The sequence below is a fragment of the Canis lupus genome, chromosome 21 (assembly GCF_048164855.1).
Source record: "Canis lupus baileyi chromosome 21, mCanLup2.hap1, whole genome shotgun sequence".
Lineage (NCBI taxonomy): Eukaryota > Metazoa > Chordata > Mammalia > Carnivora > Canidae > Canis > Canis lupus.
In genome coordinates, this window is record NC_132858.1 from 40,342,496 (window position 1) to 40,367,321 (window position 24,826).

At 35.3% G+C, this 24,826-nt stretch overlaps 1 protein-coding gene across 4 annotated transcripts in view; it reads right to left on the reverse strand.

Moving 5' to 3' along the window:
* ORC5 (origin recognition complex subunit 5) overlaps positions 1-24,826 on the reverse strand; it is a 131,880-nt gene that overhangs the window by 100,007 nt on the left and 7,047 nt on the right. For all 4 annotated transcript variants that reach the window (XR_012014162.1, XM_072791485.1, XM_072791487.1 and 1 more), the window contains exons 4-8: positions 18,637-18,711; positions 15,025-15,136; positions 9,200-9,330; positions 1,486-1,534; positions 1,306-1,396 (exon numbers count right to left, since the gene is read on the reverse strand). Coding sequence is in view for 3 of the 4 variants with exons in the window: in XM_072791485.1 (XP_072647586.1) it covers positions 1,306-1,396; positions 1,486-1,534; positions 9,200-9,330; positions 15,025-15,136; positions 18,637-18,711 (458 nt within the window). In the remaining variant the exon portion in view is untranslated. The remainder of the gene's footprint in view (positions 1-1,305; positions 1,397-1,485; positions 1,535-9,199; positions 9,331-15,024; positions 15,137-18,636; positions 18,712-24,826) is intronic.

Sequence of the window (24,826 nt, forward strand, 5' to 3'; positions counted from 1 at the left end):
ATGCAGGACTCGATCCCAGGATCCCGGGATCACAACCTGAGCCAAAGGCAGACACACAACCACTGAGACACCCAGGAGTACCTCTGCTCTTATTGACCTTGTGAAGAAAACTGGATATGTGGCCATCACTACCCTACAGGAAACTCTAAGTACTTTCATTATCATGTAAAATCATTTTAACAAGCATCCAAAGTTTCCTACCTTTAAAAGAACAGATCATAAGCTTTTCTACTCTGTGACTTCCAAAAATCATCAAATGACTTTTTATTATTGAAGAGAACAACAGTACCTTTGTAATGTTTCTATTTATTTAAAAACGTAAATTTCTCCCTGAATTATAGTCTAATCAGCTAATTGTTTTTTAAGATTTTATTTGAGAGAGAGTGAGAAAGCACAGCAGGGCTCGAGGCACAGAGGGAGAGTGAGAAGCAGGCGCCCTGCTGAGCAGGGCCCCAGATCCAGGGCTCAGTTCCAGGGGCAGAGGGACCCAAGAATCATGACCTGAACTAAAGGCAGACACCTAGCCAACTGAGCCACCCAGTCAGCCACCCAGCCACCCTAATCAGTTAATTAAATGAAAAGCAAAGTTAGTATGAAAAGTAATTACAGATTAAGGTATTTATGAAAGAAAAATCATAACACTACTGTACTGACCAGTGAGAAAAGTAGATTGTGTTGTTGATGTTTTTAAATTTCCTATATTGTTTTGTAACTGAGGCTTACTCACCTGTAAGACACTGTATCATTCACAAAACATTTTCACACACATCCTTTAAATTTTGGAAGAACTGTGAGAGGAGGAAGCTGAGGCCTAGAGGTTTCTAGGTGACTTGCTAAGATCACACAAGGCAGAAAATGGCTGAAATAGAAATCAAAACCCCGTTCTTCCCACTGCACTAAATGCTACCATATCTCCTGAGTAGTTTCACTACCTATGAAGTTCTAATAAGACAAGTGTAGACCTACAACTTGATTTACACATTGCTCTAATAATCAAGTTTTCATTAAACCTATTCAAATATCTAACACAAATATAAAAAACAAAGCTAAAGCTGATTTTTCTGTAGCTTTCCAGACTTAAAAAAAACAAAAACAAAAACAAAAAAAACAGCAATTGTGAGATATATGCCTTGCTCCAAACTGTGTGATATACTGGTTAAAAACTGTCCTTCCAAAAGTAAGAAGAAACGATTCAAAACTCATGTTTTCCTAATGTGAAGAAGGTGAAGGAAAACATATACAGTTTAGTAGAAAAAACATCCAAACTAAAGATAAAAATATTATACACACTAAACAGAAAATTACCTTGATATTTCCCTGAGATAAACAGTCTGCATAGCTCTCTTCAAATGAGGTTCAATATTCCTCCAGAGTTTGCGAGTATCACGTTCATTTGCTACCCCAAAAGACAGAAAAATTTCAAAAATTCAGATCTTACAGAAATTGCTTCAAAACAAATATTAAGAAGTAAAATTACATAGTTACCTTCTCCTTTAACCACAGGTTCACAATATTTAGGAAAATTAAGCACTGCCTGTAAATAAAAGGAAAAAAAGAGAAAAAGCACTTATCTACCACAACTGGGAATTATTTTCAAGTAAAATGTTTATTAGAATGTAGGCAATTTTATTTCAATATAATTAAAGTAAAATATTATTATAGCTTATTACAACAATAAAACAAATATCGAAAATGACAGTAAAACATGTAAAATACTCCTGAATTGACTAAATCCTAATGTATTTGCTTCTAGATATAAAGTAATATAGTAAAGCGTAATTTGTCATTTTAGTTTATAATTCTGTTGCAAAGGACCATAAAACACACAATACCACTAGCCCAAATAATTAACCTGTTACTTTCTAAGGTCTGAACATTCTCACAAAACAAACATCATCTCATTCAGTACAATTCAAAATTATGAGATTGGCAATACCACCTGAAACGACGATAAATTCAAGTTTTTGGCACCATGCCAGGCATACTAGATCAGAATCTCTAAGAATGAGATCCAGGATCCATGTTTTAACAATCTCTCCAAAAATCTATGTATTCCAAAGTCTGAGAAGTACTAACTCTTATTTCCAAATAGAGAGAGAGCATACACAAACATGAGCAGGGGGGAGGGGCAGAAGGAGAAGCAGACTCCCCACTGAGCAGGAAGCCCAACACTGGGCTCCATCCCAGGACCCTGGGTACATGAGCTGAAGGCTGGGCTGAAGGCAGATGCTTAACCTACTGAGCCACCCAGGCACCCCCAAGAAGCACTAACTAATCATAATTACTTAATAATTTTTCATGAATCAACACTGGAATTCTACTGAGAGGTAGTTTGAGGAAACGGATAAAAACACACTGCTGTCACTTATTACTATGAACTTGATTGCAAGTATTTCTTACTTAAATGATTCCATAATAAAGCCTGGTGAAAGAGAGATGTAAATGTATTAACTATCCAACCTCAAATCTAGAAGGTAAGAGGGAGCTGAGAACTAATCCTTTAAACAGTTTTTCCTATTTTACTCCATAAAAAGCAACTGTTTAGGGTAGAAAAATCTTCCAAACTCTGTTAATATTAAGTGTAGAGAGGCCAACTTTCTTAACTTAGTTTCAGGTTTTCAGATCAGAACACTGCTTCATAATTCAGTAACATGTCACAATATCAGGAGTAACTGGTAAACAAATTGAGTAACTGCTTTTTTTTTTTCTTGGCCCAAACATTAAAATATATACTTAATCATTTACAAATAGCAGTAAAGAGGTAATGAAGATAATTTTAGGAGACTATTTTCCTGTTTTACTTTAGTAAGTTAGTATTTTCCCCCATGTCATTCCATAAGAACTTGCTGAGTATATTAAAACTATAATTGTGAGTACCCTTAACTATCCAAATACAAGCTCTGTATCTAAGGAAATCTATAAATCCTAGACCTCATTAAAAAAGGCAATTGACAAAATAATCTGTCCAAATACAAAATAATTTTCATGGGGTGCCTAGGTGGCTCAGTTAGTTAAGTGTCTGCCTTTGGCTCAGGTCATGATCCTGGGGTCCTGGGATGGAGTCCCACATCGGGCTCCCTGCTCAGCAGGGAGTCTGCTTCTCCCTCTGCCTTGCTTGTGCTCTCTATCCCAAATAAATAAATAAAATCTTTAAAAAATAATTATTTTCACACCTTTGACTATTAACATTCAAATGTGCTCTCCAATATTATGCCCAATATAAATCCTCAAATATAAGCGAATCTTACTGCCTTGTATTAGGATTACTTACAGCAAATCTAACTTCAGGTCCACTGGTATTTTAAACTGTCTTCCCAACTACCCAGAGAATGGAAATAAAAAGGCTGCTAATAAAATAAAAAAAATAATAATTCCAAAGCCCAGGCAGATATAATTTTTAGATAATTTTTTTATATAATAAATTTTCACTCCCACGGAACATTCCTCCCATTTATCTCTCCATTAAACCTTAAGTATATATTATACTCTTACCTGGTCACATTCATGAAAAGGGGTTGCACGGTAGGCAAGACAGAGGCATAACTTTAAGAAATGACCATGTGCTCAGCAAATGATCATGCTCATAATATTAACAGGAGAAGTATAGTATGATAATTATTAGTTATGGCCACCTATTATCTCACTTATTCCTGACATTTGCACTCTTCTGATACTCATTTATCAGCCGAGTAATTTGCCTACAGACAGATTCCAGTCCCTGAATTCATGATCATGGATTTATGAGATGTTCTGGGAATTTATTTCTAAATCAATAAGGGTGCAATTTTTTTAAAGGTTGTATTTATTTATTCACGAGAGACACACAGAGAGAGGCAGAGACATAGGCAGAGGAAAATGCAGGCTCCATGCAGGGAGCCTGATGTGGGACTTGATTCCAGGACCCAGGATCACTCCCTGAGCCAAAGTTGCACACTTAACCACTGAGCCACCCAGGCGTCCCAACTGAGGGTGCAATATTATTGAACCCTGATCCAGGTGAAAAAACTACTTCCCATATTGCCAAGGAAAACTTACATTGCTTTAAGATCCATTGTGAATAGTGACTAAGCTGCCACAAGACAGAGATAGGCAATTTAGGAAACTTCCAACTCTTCCTCAGGGAGATTTTCACTAAAACGTCATTATTCTATTTGAAATTATTTATTAGAAAATCATCTGATGGGGCACCTGGCTGGCTCAGTCGGAAGAGTGTGTCACTCCTGATCTCAGAATCGTGAGTTTGAGCCCCATGTTGGATGCAGAGATTACTCAAATAAAAACTTAAAAAAAGAAAAAAAACCTCATCTAATACATGTATATTATAGTAAGCAGAACTCTAAGATAGTTCCCCAAGACTGTCAGCCCCTGACAGACAGGCACACCTTCTCCCAGTTATTCAAACACTAATTTAGGTACTGCTATAAAAGAATTTTGTAGATGTAATCAAAGTCTCAAAGACTGTACTATTTATGGGAGAAAGACAATCAGATGAGTCTGACCTAACCACACAAGCCCTTCAAAAGCAGAGAGTGTTCTCTGGCCAGTCACAGAAATCAGAGATTAGGAGTACAGGATTCAATAAACCCTTGCTGGCTGATAAATGGGTAGGTCCATGCCAAGAATACAGGCGCTCTCTAAGAGGCCTGAGACTTGGGTTGACAGCCAGCAGGACAGCTTCAGACCTCATTCTTACAGCCAAAAAACCCCCAAATTCTGTCGTCTGAATGAACCTGGAAGCTATTTTTCCCAGAACCTCAATATGAGAATACAGTTTAGCCAAAACTTTAATTTCATCAGTGACATCCAGAGCAGAAACCAGCAACAGTGCCTGCATTTCTGACCTACAGAACTGTCAGCTAATAAACGTGTATTGCTTCAAGCCACTAAATTCATGGCATTTCGTTATACAGCCACAGAAAGCTAATAATACACATGTTCAAGTACAAATGTAAAGACATATTCCAATATTCCAAGGTCACAGAGAAATAATCTCTGAACTCTTCTGCCTTTTTAAGACTACATTTCATCTCTGAAACATTAGAGAAATAAAAATCAGAACTGAGAACATTTGTATTAACATTAATCAAGCAATGGATGCCTTACTACATGCATTAATTCATTTAATCCTCTAAATGAGGGGCACCGGAGTGGCTCAATGGTTGAGTGTCTGCTCAGGGTGTGAACCTGGGGTCCTGGGATCACCAAAGGGAGCCTGCTTCTCCCTCTACCTGTGTCTCTCATGGATAAATAAATAAAATCTTTAAAAAATAAAATCCTCTAAATGAACCAATGAGGTAGACATTATTATCATCCCCACCTTACAGAGAAGTTAAAGTATGTTTCCAATCTCTGACTTCCCCTTCTTTGGTCAGCCACAGAAAATTCTGCTTTTAAAATGCTCATGTGATTAGGTGTCACCCACCTGGTAACTACCCTAATCTTAAATAAGGATATCTTGAAGCCAGATAGATATGATGAAGAGTAAGGTATTTATAAGGTTTAAAGGTACTTCCCCACAAAAAGGAGAAAAAAATACCATCTTCACCAAATGATCAAAGTGAACATTATCAGTTACAAAACAAAATGAAATCCTGTAACATCTGATAAGCTGCAATGAGAACAAAGCATCATTTCTGTGATATTCCTGTCAGATGCATAACCTGAATCTGACCACAAGCACACATTAGACAAATCCAAATTGAAGTTGATTCCACAAAACAACTGGCCTGTAATCTTCAAAGGTCTCACTCAAGACCATGAAAGTCGAAGACTGAACAACTCTTCCAGATGAAAGTTCAAGAAACACAGCAACTAAATGCAGTTTGTGATCCTGAACTGGACTCTTGCTCCCAGGTACATTACTGTGACAACTGGCAAATACTGAATAGGGTTTGAATTAGGTTGAAGCAATAAGGCCACTTTCTCATTTTGATGGTTGTACTGTAGTTATGTGGAAGAATGCCTTCCACATATACGCACTAAAGTATTTGGGGTCAAAGGGGGGCATCACATCACAAACTTAGCTCAGGTTATCTGGGGAAAAAAAAGAAGGAAAAGTTCTTTTTATTGTACCTGCAGTTTTTTTTTGTAAATTAGAAATTGCTTCTGAAATCTTTAAATTTAAAACTATCCAATACTTTCTTTATCTTATAAATACTGTATCTAATAGACTAATGAGAGCAAACTATTAACATGCCAATACCACTGAACATGGTTGTAATACAAAAAGAATTCTTAATTATTCAAGGCCAAAAATAAAGGTATCCAGTAAAAGCCCAACTGGAAAAGCTAGCTAAATACAGCTTCTTGCTCACCCCAAGTCTAAAGATGGCTACGAGACCACTTAAAATATGCCACAGCTTCATTTAACATGGATGAATATCTCAAAATGTTGAGCAAAAGTAGATAGATAAAAAAGAATGCATATTATATGTTTCCATTTAGATAAAGTCCAAAACAGGCAAAACCAACCTTTAATGTTCAAAGCAAAGATACTGATTACTTCTGGGGAGGGAAGAAGAGGTAGAGATTGGGAGGAAGCATGAAGTGGGTTCCTTGGATTTTCTACTTTTTGATCTGGATTATGTTTACATATGTTTCCATTTTGTGATAATTCACTGTGATATATATGTATTGTTTCTGTGCTGTGCTTTACTTTTTTTTTTTCCTTAAACTCTGCTCCACAGCCAGTATGAAGCCCAAAGTAGCACTTGAACTATGACCTGAGATCAAGACCTGAGCTGAGATCGAAAGTTGGACACTTAACCCACTGAGCCATGCAGGCACCCTTTGTGCTCTTCTCTATATATCCTATACTTTAATCAAAAAACAAGAAAAAATAAAAGGAAAACAAACCAAACTAAGTTATTTCTCCTAATTGAAGACTCTGTGCTTCCCCCTTAAGTACCTTTCACCAAAAAATAGCTCTTCTCTATGTGGAAAAGACAACCTCATTCATAAATCAATCAGTATGAAGATATAAAAGAATGATGAAGGACACCCACTCACCCAGCCATCTCTCAAACCAAACCTGGCAATCAACAGAATGATAGCTGTTCTGACAGGTCATCCTTCAAACTTCATATTTCTTTAATAACATGACTTTAATATGATGCAAAATCCTACAGCAGTTTTGGTGAGCAGTCTCCATAGCCAAGCCATGGTTGATGTCATTGAAGACAGTAAGATTACAATAGATTTTAGGTCTATGAACCTCTGCTCAACAGAGGGAGGAAAAGAACTAAAATTAACTGATCTCCTTCAGCTATCAGGCATTTTACATGTGTTTGCTTCTGTGTGTGTGTGATTTTTTTAACCTCACAAAATTCTGAGGCAGGTATTAAACCTACTTAATAGAAAACTCAAGTTCAAAAAGGTTAACTTGCCAAGAACATACGGCTGGTAAATGACTCATCTTGTGTTTCTTCATCTATAAAATGAAAATTCGTGATAATGCCTTCCTTCAGAGGGTTGTTACAAGAATTGAGTCAATATTGGTAAAAGGCTTAAAACAGTGGCCAGTGCACAATAAGTACTCAATAAAACTGGCTATTATTAAGAGGTAGTTGTATTATAATACTTATGAAACTATGTTGTGAAGCCAGACCCCATGATTCTTTATTCGCAAAATTTTATAATCTAATTCATTTTAGTTCTCAGGGACCATTTTTGCCTAGCATACAATCATATCATAAATAAGTAAAAATAACTAATATGTATAGAAACACATTGGTGTATACTGTCCTCTTGAGTCAACAGAGACCAAGGGGACAAATCTGCAACCATTTCAGAATTGTGACAATTCTTGCTCATAAAAAATAATAATAATAGTTTGAAAAATACATGAAAGAATTTCAGATTTGAGAGTCATGACCATTAGAAGTAGAATTATGCTGGGTTGGTCAGCGGCATGTGAGACAGGTGAGTTATGTGCAAGGCAGAAAACTCGGTGCCAGCTGCCTTCACCATCCTGCAGCCCGGAACCCACATCTTCCCACACTCCAAACGTCCATGGGACAATCTTCCAGGACAGATTCCTACAGGATTCAAGGACATCAGTGCTAAGTTGTGTTAACTGCGAGTTACATCCCAGGTGATGGAGGAGTATTTTCCTGTGACTCCACCTTATACAAGGACTGTGTACCGACCCTCCCTCCTCTCTGTAAGCCCTTTTGGGCACCAGGGATCCAAGACGTTCAACTGCTGGACAGATGTTAGTGATGAGCTTGAACTAGAACAGCTTGTCTCTTGTTTCTTCCCTACTGAAAAGACACTTAATAGCTACATTTAAATCAGAAGAAGCCTAAAATCTAAAACTTAGAAAACATACTAAATGTGAACACAATTTTAAACGGGCACCTTCTTCTACATTCTGTCTCAAACACACATTCAAACACATACTGAATCCCTCTAAGTGACTCTTCAGTGCAAAAAGTAAAAGAAAATGTGCTAAGATCTATAGAATCCGTTTATTTTAAAATAAAGGTTTTCCAGCCTAAGATATATTACTACTTTCTCTTACATGTAGATAAAAGCTTAGTATTAATGGAACATTTCTAAAAAGGAAACAAGATATTCTTGCCCCCTCCCCTTCACATCCAATTAAAAAGTAGAAAGATCAAAGAAAAATTAAATGATTACTTTCCAAATTACCTATGCAATATAAATAGCTTTCTGCTCTTTTAAATAACTTTTTAAGTAAACTTATATAAATATTAAAAGTAACCCCTTATGTAAAGTACTAATTCAAGGTCAGTAGCTCATGAAAGACCTGTAATTAAGGCTTCTGACTATCCTCAAGTTCATCTAGACGCCAGACCACGACTGTTACATACACAAAACCTGAAAGAAATGTTACAAAAAAATTAAAAGACAATTACTTATTAAGCTTTTACATCTTCTATTTCTCTTCATTTTGATTTTAATGAAGTCTTACATTTTCTGCAATTAGAAAAAGAGAAAAAAGGAAACAAAAACACTCTTAAGGAAGAGTGAAAAGATAGAACTAAAAATGAATGAAGGCTTTCTGATCAGATTGAAGTTTGAATTAAGGCACAGACACCCACCTACTTAATGTTAGCTTCAAAAAGCCTATCCATATTTCCAGAATAAATTTTCAGCGGCTAGCCTACCTCACACCATTTTTATGTGGAAAAATATTAAAAGATGTGCTTTTTTAAAAAGTAAAATGCTCACTCACCAGGTATCTGAGCTCTTTCAAATCTCGGCAGACAGTGTAGAAAACTCCAAGAAGAATATTAATGTAGGCAGCATAGAAATCAGCTGAATACTCTGGAGGATGATCGTGTGACAAGATCTTTTGAAGGTTCCCTGTTCAGAGGACAAAAATGAACTTAAGGATTAACCCAGAACCCCAGTTATCTTCTAGCATTTTACAACAGAGGTATAAAATAATAAATATACAAGCCCAGCAAATATTAAAGAATAAGAAAACTGCTACAAGATTAGAAATATAACACAACTTTTGAAACTAAGGTTAAAGAATTATGAATCTAATGTTCCAAAAAGAGGTACTAAAAATTGCTTAAAACAAATATTAAACAATGACATCTAAAGAAAATCTCAAGAATCCCTGTAGGCAAATCAATATCAAGAGTGAAAATAATATATATTCTACTTATTTTCCTGCCTACAAGTAAATCAACTAAAAAAAACAAGAGTACTACACAAACTACCACCAAACTGGAAAGTGCTCTTCACTTTTTGAAAAATAAAAAGAATTCATAAGTTTTTATGAAAATCATCATCGTTACTTTATCATTCCCCCTTTTATAAATCACGTTTTCGGGGCAGCCCAGGTGGCGCAGCGGTTTAGGGGGCTGCCTGCAGCCCGGGATGTGATCCTGGAGACCCGGGATCGAGTCCTACGTCGGGCTCCCTGCATGGAGCCTGCTTCTCTCTCTGCCTCTCTCTCTCTCTCTCTCTCTGTCTCTATGATTGAATGAATAAATAAATTTAAAAAAAATTTTTTTAAATCAATCATTCATGTTTTCTGCCTAAAGCTTTGGTATCTTTATTTCTCTTCTATCTTAAACTCTTTATATAATATCATTGGTTTAGAACCCTAAACTTTCTTTTATCCTGCTGGAAATATATTGTAGAAGCACAGTTAAAATTAAAAGAGAAACAACCACCCATTATTCAAAATTTCCCAGGTATAGTATATGAAATCAGTCATTCATTCCTTATTATAATTCCCTCTGAGTCCTTGGTGCAATGAATGGTGTCTTTAGACTCCTTGGTTAGGAGTTCTTTGACTATGACTAATACTTTAAACCTTTTTTTTTTAATTTTTATTTATTTATGATAGTCACAGAGAGAGAGAGAGAGAGAGAGAGAGAGGCAGAGACACAGGCAGAGGGAGAAGCAGGCTCCATGCACTGGGAGCCCGACGTGGGATTCGATCCCGGGTCTCCAGGATCCCATCCTGGGCCAAAGGCAGGCGCCAAACCGCTGCGCCACCCAGGGATTCCCTATGACTAATACTTTAAACCTCTTTCCACAGGTTCAGGATTTTTGTAATACTTAACAAGTAAAAAGTCTTAGAAGATTTCTGATCAAGTCAATTTCCTTTTAACTAGGGTTCCCTTTAGGTGAGTATTTTTACCATAGACACTATGCTATTTACCATCAGCCCTTGACTCTATCACTCTCTTGTTCCTTACATCAATTAGATATAGGTGCAAGATCAAACAATATATATGGCCTATCACTGGATACATATAAACTTATAGCTATATTAAGGGGCTCTTTTAGATAGGGCTGCTGCTGAAGGGAAAACAACAAAAAAAAAAAACAAAAAAAAACATAGAACAACATTTCAAAGCCTAGCCACATCCTTGGAATATTACCCTGCAGGGATTCTAGATGGGAGACTCTTATTAGATCTGCATTTTTAAAATAATGACCACTGAAAAAAAAAATACACAAAGTCCAAAACTTAACTTTGAAGTCTATGTATTTTTTACATTCTAATAAGACATTTTAAATTTATTGTTACTAAGCTTTTTAAAACTATGCATGGGAAAATACTGGATACCTGAAAGTTTCTAAAAGGTGCCTTAAAACTTGGAGATAGAAGGGATGAATGGTTGGTCAGATGAACATACGTAGGCGAAAAAAGTGCTCTACAAATGCATGGGTGCAGAAATCTGGAAAACAGTCTCCAGCTGAGACTGCACTCCTAACATCCTCCTGTACATCTCTATCTAGATAACCCTTATTGGTGACTCTAAGTGCTTCACGTGAAAGTTGATTAGGTGCTACCACTGGCCCAATCCTGATGAAAGTGTTGTAAGAGTTAGCTCATTGTGTGGCTATAAAAATAAACCAGCTGCTTAGTTAGACTACAGGCAAAATTGCAGAGTACAACCGTACATTATAGAAACTCTAATTATCTGGGACTGTTCAAACTTACGGAAAAATGCTATCTCTAATAGGAAGCCAAAAATAGTGCACTAGCAGGTAGTAAAAGGGAAGGAGAAACCATCTGATTGGTCTCCTGTTGTCTTAAAATTACACTATCAAAGAACAGCTTTACACACAAAGAACAATCATTTCTAACTTGAAGAGGAACTTCAGCTTCTAGTCATGAAAAAGTAAGAAGCTCCAGAAATACTCTCCTGTAATAAACTAAAAACTGGACAAAATACAGAAAAACACTATTTTCAGACTTCAAACAACAGGCAATAAAGGACTGTGATATCTGAGAAAAAGGAAACAAATGAGCCATCAGCCAGGCTTTCTAATAAGAGGTAACTGTAATTTTAGAACTACGGTACAGGAAAGTTCCAAGGAATCATTAATCCCAATAAGTTGAGAAGATACAGATCAGAGTAGAGGGAGCTATTTAAGGCAGTTAGAATGTGCAGGGTAGAGTATAAGAGAGAAAGAGCTATGGAAAGAAAGAGCTCCAGAAATCTACATAGGGATCCCCCGAGTCTTGTCTGAATACCAATCTGTATATGCACAGAGTAAAACCCCACAGGCCAAGTAAGAACAATTTCTGGGGTTAAACAATTAGTGGAAAGGTGTCAATCAAACAATTATCAGAGCTCATGCAGAACTATAAATCATTCATACTGCCACCAGTCAGAATGAATGCACAAAATATTGTAGAACCAAGTAGAGATCTCAAAAGGGCTATGTCTTAGAAGGAAGGCTTAAATTACCCCTGGAATAAAGATTACTCCAGCACATCCCTTCAAAAAAGCTTAAGAACTGCCCTAAAAGAATCAGATATATCTTTAAGAAATTTAAGTGCTACCTAGAAAAATGTCCTGCATATAACAACAAAAACCACAGTATCTATTATTCAATAAAAAATTATAAAAGAGTTGCAGAAGGAGAGGTGGGGTTGGGGGATAGGGTAACTGAGTGATAGGCATTAAGGAGGGCATGTCATGAGATGAGCACTGGGTGTTACACTATAAGTTGACCAATTGAATTTAAATTAAAAAAAAGAAAAAATAAAAAGAAATTACTAAATACACAAAGTAACATAATGAATACCAATAACAGATAAAAATTACTCAACAGAAACAAACCCAAAATGAAAGAGGTCATGGAATCAATAGATAAGGATATTAAAACAACTTATTATAAACATGCTCAAAATCTCAAAAATACAAAGGAAAACAAAAGTACAAGATCTATAATGAAAAATTCCACTGGATGGGATTAAGTACAGAATAGACACTTGTAGAAAAAAAAGTAACTTAAAGACAGAAAAAAACTATCCTTGATAAAACAGAGAGAAGAAAGATTTAATAAAATTTAAGTAAGTAAACAGATTCAGTGAAACAATATCAAGTGGTCTAACACACATGTAATGCAGTCCCAGGAACAGGAAAGGAAAGGGGGCACAGGTAACAAAGATAAGGTATTTGAAGAAATAAGGGCTGAAAATTTTCCAAAGTCGATGAAACTATACAATTCATATTTCCAAGAAGTTCAAGCAAGATAAACAATAAAAGATTTTTTATTTCTTTCAAGTCCAAATAATTTAATATGGCGTTTATAATAGGGCACCTGGGTGGCTCAGACAGTTAAGTGTTCAACTCTTGATTTTGGCTCAGGTCATGATCTCAGGGTGGTGAGATCAAGTCAAGCTCTATGCTCAGCGCATAGTCTGCTTGAGAGTCTCTCCCTCCCTTTCCCTTTGCTCTCCTCCTGCTCATGCTCTCCTTCTCTCTCTCTCAAATAAATAAAATCTTTTGAAAAAATACAGGGTTTATAATAAATGTAGAAGTAAAACACAGGACAATAGACAAAGGTTGTGAGATAGGAAGCTACGTCACTGATATTTTCAGAGTGCTTACTGGAGTATAATATATCCTGAATGATACAATACTAAACCAAACCAAAAAGCTGATGAAGTACATTATAATTCACCAGAAGGAAAAAAAAAAAAAAAAAAAAAAAAAGCCTTACCAAAAGATGAGTAGTCTGTATGTGGTAGAGGTCAGAAACAAGAATTCCAAACTGGGCCCCTAGTATTCACTGCTGAGAGAGGGCATTCTGAACATCAAATATCATATTCTTACAGATGGTATGTGATTCAAGTTATGATTGGATGACATAGCCACTAAGATTATCCCTTTGCTCTGGTTCCATGCTTACTCTAACTACAATTTGGTTTATCAATTAATGTTTCCTTTTTGAATGCCTTTCTGTGTGATTACAGTGTTTTGCTTTAAAAAAAAAAAATCTTGGCATACAGAAGGACCTAAATTAAATCATCAGATTATCAGATTAAATGTGACTCCATTATTATACTTCAAAATCTAGTAAGCTATACTCTCTGAAATTGGCAAGATCACTTTATTTAACTATGTCCCCAAATTCTCTCCATCTATGATGCTTTGTATCTTTACTTTCTAAAATTTTCAATCATATTCTACAATTATGCCATGCTTTAATACTTCACTAAGATGTAGAAAATCAGCTTTTAAAAAATAATTTTCTTAAATTCGAAATAGTTTTCCAGTACTTACACCCTGAAAGGGTCATGAAAAAAGTTAACTTTGAACAGTAATGACACAGATACAAAGGAATATTTTAAACGAATTCCTTTGATTTATTCCTTTTCTTCTTACCCCTTTCTTTTACAATTTTTATGGAAGAGAAACTATTGAAAATAAGGGCTCCCTTCATCTATTTTGGGTTCCTTTCTTCTATTTCAGTTAATTAGCTAAAGGAATGTGTCATTTGATTGCTGTTTGGGTGTAAATAGGCAAAAATGTGTTTATCTTAACAATGAATGTTCACAGCTGATTAGTTCAGAGGGCTAGTGTTAATGAGGCCAAGGTCAAGAAATGCTATTTTTTAATAGCCTTGTAACCACTTTAAGCTTCGCATTTATAAACTCTGAATCAGAAGTGTCCTATTTGTATAGGGACAACACAATACTAATCTACAAAACTATTCAGCAACACAAAAAGCTACAGTGTTCTTCCAAAGACAAAAATAATCAAGATCTATGAAATTTAAGATTAAATACTAACGAAAAAGAAATAAGAAACACAACTGGCAGCTGGTATTATAAGAGGAACACTAACGAAAAATAAAATGAGATTTACAAAGTTAAAAGACACATTTCACATAGTACTTAACCCAAATACATGGTAAATAAAGATTTCTATACAATTTAAATGTGCTCTGCCAACCTAGTCTAACTTTTACTTACACAGATGTTACCATCATAATATATGCATCTTACCAGTATGGTAATCAGTATGATTAAAAAATGTGATAATACACCATTATTAGCACAAATATGTGAGGAATACACTCAAAAAATTTTAGTAACTGTATGAGAATAACCCCTCACAGTTCCAAAATAAAACCTCTCTAAGTGCAGATCTATAACATTTTGAGTTTGGCACCACACCTGAACAGATTAAGATATCAAAGAATTGCATTTGAATATGCTAGCTTAATCTTTCAAACAACAAAAACTCTTCTGGTGAATATCATCTATCAAAATGAAGTTTTAAAATTTACCTATGCTATAATCAGGGAAATACAAGACAAATGGCTCAAAGCACCCAGTATTTGGACGAAACTTCTCCCAAACAATTTCACTGAGAAACAGAACAGTCACATTTCTGTCAGTCTGTAAAAGAAAGAGAAATAAAAGTAACTTTGCATTTGAAAATCTTAATCAGAATAGCAATTCCATTTGAATTTTTCTTTCAAATAAATCCAGCAAAGTTACAAGGTGTAACAAATTATTTGCATATTAATAAGCCTTATTTATAAAACCTAATCAAGGAGCTCATCCACTTGCAAATTTTCATACCTAATTACTTAGAATTTCCATAGAACTTTTAGGTTAATTGACATTTCAGTTACCCATGAAAGCTAGGACAGTCACACAAGGGTTTGCTTTATAGGAATGACAAGGTCTTTTTATGGGAATTTTCAAAGAAATCATTAGCTTTCAATTAATAAAAAGGTGTGGAATATATCTATCTCATCATTAAGATACCTACAGAAACCCAAAGAGGAAATAAGAGTTAAAGGAAAATAGATATGCCATACTTAAAACCATATATTGAGAAATTTTAAGGGTTTTTTTAAAAGGCTATTTTCATACAAACTACTGAGCAAAACATGTTGAATATACATTAAAAACATTAAACATACACACAAAACACCACTGTTAAGTGAACAGTCATCTTCTGAAGTATATTTAGAAAGTATTATCAGTATACCAAAAGGAAGGGTAAGAAAACAAGCTCAATATGTATACTATCCTACAGAGTGGCCACAAATGGCCTATGCATGCCAGTTAAGAATTTATCTATGGACATGCCTCTGTATTTTCAACACAAGTTTTTATTTTCCTCCATATTCTTTTTGACATCTCCTAAGGTGACAGAGCAGACATGATTAACTGTTTTGTTCTATAACTATTCTTAGGATCCAAACACTCAAATTATACCATACTTTGACGGTGATCTGCTGTTTATTGATTCCTAACTTATATGTAATCTTATGCTCCAATTTTCATTACTTAGAAAATCAGTTTTTTGGCTAACAAAGATAGTTGAGTTCAATAAATTAATAATTCCACAAAAATCTAGCTTCTTTATGAAAAAAAGGAAAAGATTTTTACTTTCAAATGCTTTTTATCTTCTTGAATTAATTTCTATAGGGGTAAAAAAGTATGCTCCAAATACAATCTTGATTACAAAGCATGGAGTTATTTTGCTTTAAAAAATGATTATCTAAAAAAAAAAAAAAGATTATCTAAAAGCATTTGAGGGATGCCTGGGTGGCTCAGTGGTTGAGCATCTGCCTTCAGTTGGGGCATGATTCCAGGGTCACAGGACTGAGTCCCCCATCAGGTTCCCCAAGGGAGCCTGCTTCTCCCTCTGCCTGTGTCTCCTGTGAATAAATAAAATCTTAAAAAAAGAAAAAAGCATTTGATAAAATCAGTTCAAAAATAGGTCTAAAAAAATAGAAGATATTTATCTAAGGATTTTAAGTTGGTAATATTCACATCTGTTAAAGTACATTCAATATACAATGATATCTATCATAACTCAAACTTCATTTTATTCAAATAAATATTTAATATAAAAAACATAAAATGCTGGGGCACCTGGGTGGCTCAGCCAGTTAAGCATCTGACTTTGGCTCAGGTCATGATCTCAGGGTCCTGCGATTGAGTCCCACCTTGGGAGCCTCTCATTGGGCTCCACACTCAGTGGGAAGTCTGCTTCTCTCTTCTCCTCTGCCCTTCCCTCCGCTCGTGTGCACACATGTGCTTTCTCTAACTAAATAAAATCTTAAAAGAAAAAAAAAATCATGATATGTCTTTACTTGACTTCTCCTAAATGAAATACACTTTTTAAAATCAAGCATGTAAAAAAATAAATAAATAAAATAAAATAAAATCAAGCATGTTTCTTTTTTCTGGTAGAGTTTAGGTTACTATAAATCTTCATTTTCTTCAGTTTCCATAATTACAACTAAAAAAATATGAAAGGCCTAACTACTATGAAGGGACACATGAGGACCACCACTAGGCATGAGGGGGGAGAAACAAGGAAAGCTATAGTGGAAGAGCAAGAGGACAGCAAGAATGTGTTCTAGACACCAGACAAGGAATCCTAGAGCAATGGGGGACAATGAATGAAGGTATGCAAAAACAAAAACACAAACACAGCACAACAAAACAATATAAAGAGGAATGCCTGGGTCGCTCAGTAGGTGAAGTGTCTGACTGTTGGTTCTGGCTCAGGTCATGATCTTATGACTCCATGCTCAGCAGGGAGTCTGTTTCAAAAGGTTCCCTCCCTTTACCCCTACCTTCACTCAAGTGCACACCTGCTCGCGCTCGCTCTCTCGCTCTCTCTCTTCCCCTAAAATAAATGAATAAATCTAGAAAAAAGGAAATGAAGGAGGAGGCATCTACTCAAAGACAACGAGTTCCTGGTCTCAGTAGTAAAATGCCAAGAGTTGATCTAACTAGCAAAGGCTAGACTGTATGAGGAAATTTCCAGGATGGCTACGGATGGCTACCAAGAGCTACACCTGTCCCTCCTCCTTTCTTCCCATTGGGCACCCCCACCCAATACTATTACTAAAAGTGGATTTCAGGAATCAACCTTAGGCACATAATGATTTCAACAGCACTTGCAAAGCCTCTCTCAACTTCTAACGGTTTTTCAAATTTCAGTAATTATATTCAGTAACTGTTTAACTTTTCAAAAGTGGAAATGTCATAAGCTCTGTCTCTCCAAATATTAATTTTCATTATAATGTTACTTAATACTTAAACGCAGACATAAAACTAGGTAGGTATAAACTATTTATGCTCCAAGCACTTAAAGGATTATAAAACAAAAATAAACCTGTAAGTTACATACAAAACTATAAAATCAATAAAACTTAAATTAACAGTAACTAAATATGATTAACAATACTGTTTTGATCAAACTAAATATTTGCTCACTTGTGATTATGGTACAAACAGAAAACTCAAAACTTTTGAGTTTAGCATTGCCATACCATGCAACAGGTATTGGTAGACCATGAAATCTCTCCCCAGTTGTCTTTACTCAAACTTCTGCAAAACCCTTTTCTGCCATAATATTATTATTTGGTTTTGACCTGGCACATATGCACACTAAGTCCATCCCTATTCTTTTCTCATTACTCCATGACAATTAACAGTGGTATTAATACTATTTAGTGCCAGCACAATTATAAATTGTAATTCAAAGCTGGTTCTGACACTGACTGGCCATGAGATAGTAGAACTTGAGATTCTTTTCCTAGATTACTGAAAATTTAAAAATTCTTACAGAAAGTCTAAAGTCTAGGCCCCTACCATTGACTCTAGCAAACACCTACAACTTTTAAAAGAAAGCATAGTCACTTCACAATTAGAAATAGAAAGCTAAAATAATTAAAGAATAAACGTTATCAAATTGTAAGCTGTTTTTATTTTGGAAAAAATGCTCAATAAAATTCATAATAGAGAAATGAAAATATAAATTACATAAGCTTCATTTCTCACCTGTCAAATTGGCAAAACAAAAAGCTCTGACAAGACCATCTGTTGATTAGGTCACAGGGCAAAAAGACTTATACATTACTTACCAATTCTTGTAACCTAAGAAACCCAGGCAAAAGGTTTGCTTCCATATCTCTTAGATATTCTGCTTTATCTAGAACCTTATAAAAAAAAAAATGCAGTGTCAAAATCAATTTACAAAACTCTCTATAAAACATTTACATTATATACTACATAATTCAAGACTTGAATTTTCCATGTTAAAAAAACTGTAACCTATGAATTAATTTTTAACTGGTATTTACATTTGTAGAAGATATTTCAAACAAGTCAAATTAGTAAATTAAAAAACAGACTACTTACAATGTATTGGAACCCAAACTTCTGAACAGAAAATGAATCATAGCTACATTAAAAAGGTTTCTTTTATAGCTATATTATCAAACTCTAAGGCTACCTTACAAGGCATACAAGAAAAATAACTGGATGTATTTTTCTTTGGTGGATGCATTTTTGATTCCATCTAATAAAAGTTAAATTTTTGTTCAATTATAAAACCATTGGTATTATGTTATTTTAAAAGATACTTCTCTTCCACAGATATATAGTACGTATAGATATAGCACATATATTCATGGATAACACATATACAATGCATACAGATATGTAGAAAGAATGCATATATGTTTTTATGGATAATATAATAGGTGGCAAGGAACAACGTACGGGGTAAAGATGACACAAGTCTACCACATGTTAATAATAACTGAAGCTGAATGATGGGTTCATTGGAGTACATTACACTATTTATATATTTGAAATCGTGATGATAAAAAAATGTTATAAAAAAAAAAAACTTGCTTCAAGAGGTCATCCATTAGTCCATAAAACTGAAATCAAGGTCTTCATAGCACTAAAATAATCTAATCCTGTTTTTACTTTTTGTTATGGAAATTTTAAAGTATATACAAAAACAGGGAGATCAGTAACTCCCACATATATTTCATCCAACCCCAACTAACATCAACATATGGTCAATCTTGTTTCTTCTATACATCTCCACTCTTCTCCTCCACCATCTCTCTGGATTATATTAAAACAAATCCCAGACATACCACTCCATCTGTAAGTTTGTCAGTATGTAGCTCTAAGAGATGAAAACCTTCTATTTTTTTAAAACATAACCACAGTATCATTATCATTCCTTAAAAATGTATTGTTTCTTAATGTCATGTAATAACCACTAATCAAATTTTCCCACTTGTCCCACAAAAGTCTCCTTAGAGTTCACTTGCTTGATTCAAGATCCAAAAAGATTGGTATTTTACATCTTATCATATTTGATTTGTCATCTAGTCAATTTTAAATTATAACATTTCCTCTGACCCTTCCTGTTTTACTTGTTATGTACTTATTGAAGAAAATAGGTCATCTGGCATGTAGAATTTTCCATATCCTAAATTGGCTGACTACATCTCTTTAGTACCACTTAACATGTTATTATGCCTTACTTTATGTATTACATCTTCTATCTTTCCTGTAAAATGGTCAATAAATCTAAAGGTTTGATCAGGTTCAGGTTCAAGTTTTGGGCAAAAATACTTCCAAAGAGCAAATTTCTTACTGAATCACATCAGCAGGAATAGAATACCTGGCTGTCTCTGAGATGTTAAGAATGATGCAGAGGTTCAAGTATCAGTCTCATCCATTCATTATAAGGTTCCCCAGCAGCCTTTCACCAAATGATTTCTGCATCAATTGATGATCATTGCCTTACCCAGAATTTTGTTAGGTATTGCAAAACTATAATTTTCTATGATTCTTTCTGCATTATTGAAGGACATTCTTCTACAAAGAACTTGCCCTTATCTGCTATTTAGTTACTCAGAAATAAAGCTCACACAGGACAGAAGGGATAAATGCTTGGTTCTTTTATCTATCAATTTTCAGAGTAAGTTTATGCCTCTATTAGTTTTCTGTGGTGGTTGTAACACATTACCACACACACTCGGTAGCTTAAAATAGACTAAAAGTTTATTCCCTCACAGTTCTGCAAGTCTTAAGTCTGAAATCAGCTTCACAGAGCCAAAACCAAAGTGTCTGCAGGGCCACACTTCCTCCAGCATCTCTAAGGTAGAATCCATTCTTTGTCTCTTCTAGATCTGGTGGCTGCCAGTATGCTTTGGCTTGTGGCTGCACCACTGCATAACCAAGGCAAGCATTTCACATTTCTCTTACTCTGCTTCCATTATCTGGCCTCCCCCTGGGTGTGTGTGGTTTAGTGAAGGCCTCCCTTGACCTCTCTCCTACAGAAACATTTGTGATTGCATTTTGGGATCACCCCGATAAACCTGGTAAATCTCCCCATCTCTAGAACCTTAACTTCATCATATTTGCAAAGACCCTCTTTCCAAATGAATTATTTACAGGTTCCAGGGATTAGGACCGGATATTCTCGGAGGCCATTATTCAGCCTACTGCGCTGCTCTAGTAAATCAAACTCCTGTGTTAACCAATGAGTAGCTTTTTATATATCTGTTAAGTATCGTTATAAATTCATGGATTTTAACACATCTAATGTGCTTCTATCTACTAAGTTGATTTTTCTTTTTGATGGCCAAATTGTAGTATGTTTGGCCAGTAGAAGCCCCTTCAAACTGCTTTTAGGTCCTTTTTGTACTCTCAGCTTTGAGATGTAACTAACACATAATACTGCATAAGTTTAAGGCACACAACTGTTGATTTGATACACTTAGATACTACAAAATGACTTCCATGATAGCTTTGGCTAACACCTCCATCACCTCATTTCTTTTTTGTGGTGAGACCATTCAAGGTCTGTCCTACTCTCTAAGCAACATATATGTATATACAATATAGCATAGTATATGTAACACGGTATAGCATAACTATGACCACTACATGAATAGACTTATTCATCTTATAACTAGAAGCTTGTACTCTTTGACCAACATCTTGCCATTTCCTTATCCCATAACCCCTAGTAACCAATCATTTTACTTTGTTTCTATGAGTTTGGCTTTTTATATTCCATATATAATTGTCTCTGCTTGATTTATTCCACTTAGCATAATGCCCTCAAGATACACCCATGTTGTCACAAATGGCAGGATTTCCTTCTCATGGCTGAATAAAATTCCATTGTATATATACACATATCTTCTTTATTCTGTTCTATTGGTCTATGTATCTATTTTTATGCCAGTACCATACTATTTTACCATAGCTTTGTGGTATAGTTTGAAAACAGGAAGTACAATGCTTCAAGCTTTTTTCTTCTTTCTCAGCAATGCCTTGGCTATTCTGTCTTTTGTGATTCCATATAAATTTTAGTATTGTTTTCTCTATTTCTGTGAAAAATGTCATTGGACTTTGATAGAGATTGCCCTTAATCTATAGATGGCTTTGGGTACTACGGATATTTTAACAATATTAATTTTTCTAAAACATGAGCTTCTGTGTCTTTTTGAAATGACCCTCATTAGAGTTGATAGTTTCCTAGCTTTCTATTATAGCAAAATTCTCTGGGTTCATCTTGTACATTTTCTTCTCAGAACTGAAATAAAGAAAGCTGGGTTGTTGTTTTGTTAAACATTTACACTTTTTTTTAAATTTTTTATTTATTTATGATAGTCACACACACAAAGAGAGAGAGGCAGAGACACAGGCAGAGGGAGAAGCAGGCTCCATGCACCGGGAGCCCGACGTGGGATTCGATCCCGGGTCTCCAGGATCGCGCCCTGGGCCAAAGGCAGGTGCTAAACCGCTGCGCCACCCAGGGATCCCTCACATTTACACTTTGTTAATAAATCTTATTGGAAATTATAATCATTTAAATTAAGAATAAAATTAAAATGCAAAGAATATATTGTTTCCCTAAGTATTCCAAATTGTTATAGGTTTTATTAATTGACAGCTTGAAACAATCTATGAGAGTAATCAACTTAAGACATCTCATTCCTAATTAGACAAAATAAAGCTAAAATTATTTACTGCTAAAAAGATATAAATTATTTTCTCCAGTATGCAATTATACAATTTCCCCATCAATCTCCATTTGAATAACTCTCTAATCCAGGACACAGATTAATTCAAATAATTGGTCCATTTTTATGCCCATTCTAATGCGAATCACAAAGCTGAAGCAATAAATTAATAGTTCATTCTTCTAATTTAGTTAACCCACTATAATTAATGATTTCATGATATTCTAATAAATGATCCTTCTTCAAAAGCAATTATCAGATAATATTCAGAGAAGTAAAAATTTTAATTCAGATCCAAACATTTATCTTAATAATTTACACAAAGGCATTCTAACAGACTTGATTTGCAAGCTGGTTTACTGACTAGAAAAACATTCTCAGCCACCTTTCTTTTTCTGTATTTCCTAAATATTGAAGCTTACCAATTCATATATTAGATAGCCGAACCATCTACAGATGTACTCTAAAATATGTTCCAAACACCTGCATACTTTCTCACACTTAGTGTTTAGTAATCTAACAAATACTTACTGAATACCTACTTTTACCCAATAGATCTGAAAAACAGAACAGCCCTACTTACTCGTCAAGGCTGTTTCCAAAATATTGATTTTCCCTCCTACCTAAAGACATTTAGCTTTGAAATTCTCCTTGTTGTCATATATACAGAGATCATTCCTCTTCATTCTTTAAATGTAACAGTTTCTTACTAACACTTCCCTATGATAGCTCCTATATTTTTTTTGGATATTTCAAAACCCACATTAATGCCCCCCTTCTGATAGGGACTCTTAATTCCTTAAATTCCTCTCCACTAGTGATCTTGTCTCCTACCTTACTTCACTGGAAGACCAACTGTATTTCTTAGATCACTGATTTTTGAGCTTTGGTCTGCGGCCCCCTGGGGTAGGAAGGGTGGTCCCTGATATCCTTTCAAAAGGATAGCAAGGTCAAAACTATTATCATAATAATACTGAAACATTATTTGCCTTTTTTCACCATGTTGATATTTGCACTGATGGTGCAAGTAATGGTGGGTTAAACTGGAGTTGCCTTAGCATAAATCAAGGTAATAATGGTGCGGTGCTGTACTAATAGTAGCTGTATTCATCACCATGCACTGCATTTTAAAAGAAATTAGACTTCTATCTTGAAGAATATGAGGGTAGATATATTTTTTCCCATTCCTTCTGCTAAGTAAAACTAAGAATCTTGAATATTATATACAAAACTGGGGCACCTGGGTGGCTCAGTGGTTGAGTGTCTGCCTTTGGCTCAGGTCATGATCCCAGGGTCCTGGGATCAAGTCCTGCATTAGGCGCCCTGGAGGGAGCCTGCTTCTCCCTCTGCCTATGTCTCTGCCTCTCTCTGTGCATCTCTCATAAATAAATAAAATAAAATCTTTAAAAACAAACCAAACAAAACAGAGCTCTGAAAGGTAGAAAGGAGACAAACCATCTAGGGACCTCAAAAGCAGAGGAATGCTCACTTCAGAGGGTATATTGTCTGAGTTGTCTTTTTGCCTCACACAACCCATATGTGGAGCTGTCAAAGACAGCAACACAGAAAGGCTGATGAGCATAAACCAAAAATGCCCCCCAAAAAACCCTTTCATAGTCAAGAGTAGGAATGGGGCAGCATAGTGAGACTTCTTTTTTTTTTTTTTCCCTAAGACACTGTACTTACCCAAATTTTCTTTATACATCATTGATTTCTTCTCCGTCCCCATTTGTTTTCTCATCTCCTTATCCCATAACCAATAGATCGCCACAAGACTCAGGCACTTGGACTCACCTCTTTTCACTCACTCTCCCAGTAACCTAATAGTCTCACAGTTTTAAGAACTACTATATACTCACAACTCCCAAATCCTATCTCCACAATGGGCCTCTCTTGACGTAGGACTCCAGTCTCCAAGTGCCAACTGAACATCTGTACTTTGATTTAACATGCCAAACCAAACTCCTGATCACTCTTTTCCTGCCCAACAAGACCCTAACTGCTATAGTTTTCTCCACTATCATGACAACTATATACTTTAAGTGCACAGAAACTTCTGAGCCACCCTTAACTTTGTTCTTTCCTCCTCTGTAGTCCTTCTATCAGAAAACTCTGTCAAAATATATTGAGACCACTTCTTAGCACATCTACTGCTACCACCCTGGCCTAAGCCAATGTGATGTTTTGCCCAGATTGTTATAAATTCCTCAGAACTAGTTGTATTAGTTTCCTACAGCTGCCATAACAAAGTACCACAAACAGGGTGACT